The sequence below is a fragment of the Oscarella lobularis genome, chromosome 13 (assembly GCF_947507565.1).
Source record: "Oscarella lobularis chromosome 13, ooOscLobu1.1, whole genome shotgun sequence".
Taxonomy (NCBI): domain Eukaryota; kingdom Metazoa; phylum Porifera; class Homoscleromorpha; order Homosclerophorida; family Oscarellidae; genus Oscarella; species Oscarella lobularis.
Genome location: NC_089187.1, coordinates 1,768,238 through 1,770,995, shown reverse-complemented (window position 1 = coordinate 1,770,995; position 2,758 = coordinate 1,768,238). Strand labels below are relative to the sequence as shown.

The window sequence follows — 2,758 nt, the reverse complement described above, 5'->3', positions numbered from 1 at the left end:
TGGATACTAGAAAGAGGTTACATTCCTTTCAGTATCCGTGGCTATACACTGTGTCTCAGAGGCGAAGAAACACGTGGGAGAGCTCGTGTTCTACGGGAATTTGAGGCACGTCATTCGTGTTCTTCTCGAAAGCACGAACAAGCTACAGCTCCTCTTTTTAGTAGCCTCGATCGTGTCTTTTCGTTCCTAAACTTTCTCTCGGCGTGCCCAAACAAGCAATCGAGGCTAACTCTCAGGCTGCTGAACTGATTGCGCCAAGAAATGCCAAACCTTTCCCAAGGCAAAGCGCAGTATCTTCTGAAGACGATTTTGCGCGTATGCGAAGAGTACAAAGGCGTAGTAAGCCTTTTCGTTTAGAGAATCTGTATAGATACTTTTTTCTCGTTTTGCTATTCATTTTTTCCCTCCTAGACAATACAGTCTGCTTATCGGTTCCTTATTCCAAGCACGGTTGACACCACTTGCGTATACGCTGAAGAGTTTTCGTCTCAGAACACGGGCTCTCCACTTGGCACTCGACATTATTGTCAGATCCCTCAATAAGCAAAGGTGAGCAATCTGCAAAAACGATTTTGCACTTTTCTGTCACATAAATTTCCGTCTCGTTTCGACGATCGCTATCAACTAATCCAGAAATTTGAGAAATGCTGCTGATTCCTTCTAGAAAGCTGACGTTGCTCATCATAACTTGGTAGACAAAAACGCTGAGAGGCTTGTCGACGGATCGAACGTCTTCATGAGTCAAAACCAATGTAGTTTCCTGATTAGTTAGTTTTTGGAGAGTCTCATTAATGTATTTCTGCACAGCACGTTTGACGTATTTTGTAATATCGAAAACTAAAGACTGAGGTAACGATTACTTGTCCGCCTCATCTGTCTAATCGACTTACCTTAGAACATCGACAGTGCTTGTCTCTAACCCATAGCTGAATGCCTGGAACTGACATTAGAACCGGATTGGATTGAGCGTTCGATTGGTTTGACAATCTGCATTTCCTACCTTCGATACTGTATCTGTAACTTTACGTAGTGACTACCTCACTGTGGATACTTACCTGGCTGTTTACTAAGCGCAGCGATGGGTAGGACTCGTGAACTTCTTCCGAATTGATTTTCAGCTTGTACTTCTACTCCGTAGACAATGCTGCAATCTGAGCAGGTAGAGTCGTCGAGAAGAACAGACGTTTTCTGAGAACTTGGCTCTGCTCGTTTGGTAATCACCTTTCCTGCCTTCGACTTGGTGTTAATTATCGTCACGGTTAGAAAATAACCAAGGAAAGTACTTGTGCCGTGACAAAGACTTTGCTGCCAGAAAACCTGCAATTCTCCCTCCTGGTTACTGTTGCACACAAAGGTTACCGATACGTTACGTGGAGGTTCAGGAGGACCTGTAAACTGCAGCTCTTTAGAGTCTTACGACGGTGTTACTACTAGAGGACACACCTTCGACAATAAGCGTCGTTCTGAATATGTCATCTTCTTGCTCAGCTGCGCAGCTGTACTCTCCGTCGTCAGAGCATGTGGCGTCGGTTATGAGGAGTGCTGAACCTCTGACGACTCTTGGTTTGAGAATTTTGGTTCCTGATAATTCAACCGGCTGACCGCTTTTTGTCCACGTGACCGTAGAGTCGGAAAAGGGGCAAGTGAGGGCAACAACGTCTTTCTGTTTTGCTACAAGTGTAGAACTGTGTTCTAAAGTCGTGACACTGCCACGAGCCAAAATGTTTTTGAATCTGGTACGTACCTCTTTCCTGTACATGTATGGTAGCTGTTTTTGACTCTGAGTGACCGTTTGTGTTTTTTGCCACGCAAATATAGATTCCCGCTTGTCTTTTTGTGACAGCCTCATATGCCAAAATCCTATTTCTGGATATCTCGACGTCTCCGCGACTTGTTCTCTTCAGCCACGACATAATGAGGGGTGGTTTCCCAATTGCGTCACAAACCAGCTCCACTCTCTCTCCGGCAACAGCAGTGACGTTCTCTGGATGAGTCACAATCTGAGGAGTGCTAGGTAAATCAACGCTAAGGTGAATTCTCGCCAATTTGACTCCAATCTTGCATTGATAGGTTCCAGCATCTGACATCTGCACATTGTCTATTTCCAATATGCTTCTCCCTGCGGACGCCTTTATTCGAATTCTCGAGCTTACTTCAACTTTCATTAATTTGTAGAGCCATCGTACAGCTAGAGAATTTGCTGCTCTACACTCTAATGAAACGTTTGATCTCACGACGGCGATCACGCGATCGCGGACCGATTGTACGATTGTCTCGCCTATCAACCGGAAAATGAGTAAGAAGGAATTTGAGCTTAAGCGTCGGACCTTCAACGGTGACATAGGCTTTGCTAGATCCACTATCGGAGCTCATTTGCACCGTGCATTCGTACCATCCAGCATCGACGTCGCGGGCGTTGTTTACGTGAAGAAATTCTGGTGTGAACGCCGTGATACGTTTTCCATCTATTGTCAGACGCCTGTTGTCTTTTGTCCAGGTGATAGTCTTGCTTAATGCAACCGAGCGGTCGTCAATGGTAGAAGAGCACGATAAAGAAAAAGATCCGCCCTCTTTTACTACAGTTGGATTAGCAACGACTTCAACTCTCAAAGCCTCTACAGATTTTATTTAGCAGACCGCAGTAAGGGAGGGTTTATTCTAACCTTGTCCTGCAACAAGTAATTGGAGCAGCAGGCCCACACAATAGAGGACGCTCATTGGCATCACTATAGTAGTATATACTATTGGCAGACTTGCC

The 2,758-nt window shown here is 45.1% G+C and overlaps 1 protein-coding gene across 1 annotated transcript; it reads right to left on the bottom strand.

Annotated features, from left to right (window-relative positions):
- Positions 1 to 1,091: 1,091 nt before the first annotated feature.
- Positions 1,092 to 2,725, bottom strand: LOC136194772 (neural cell adhesion molecule 1-like). Its single transcript, XM_065984006.1, has 5 exons — positions 2,664 to 2,725; positions 2,328 to 2,615; positions 1,745 to 2,278; positions 1,444 to 1,692; positions 1,092 to 1,395 (listed from the first exon to the last, which is right to left on the bottom strand). Exons 1-5 carry the CDS (start codon positions 2,722 to 2,724, stop codon positions 1,379 to 1,381), a joined length of 1,149 nt encoding a protein of 382 aa, XP_065840078.1. The 5' UTR covers position 2,725; the 3' UTR covers positions 1,092 to 1,378.
- Positions 2,726 to 2,758: the final 33 nt, after the last annotated feature.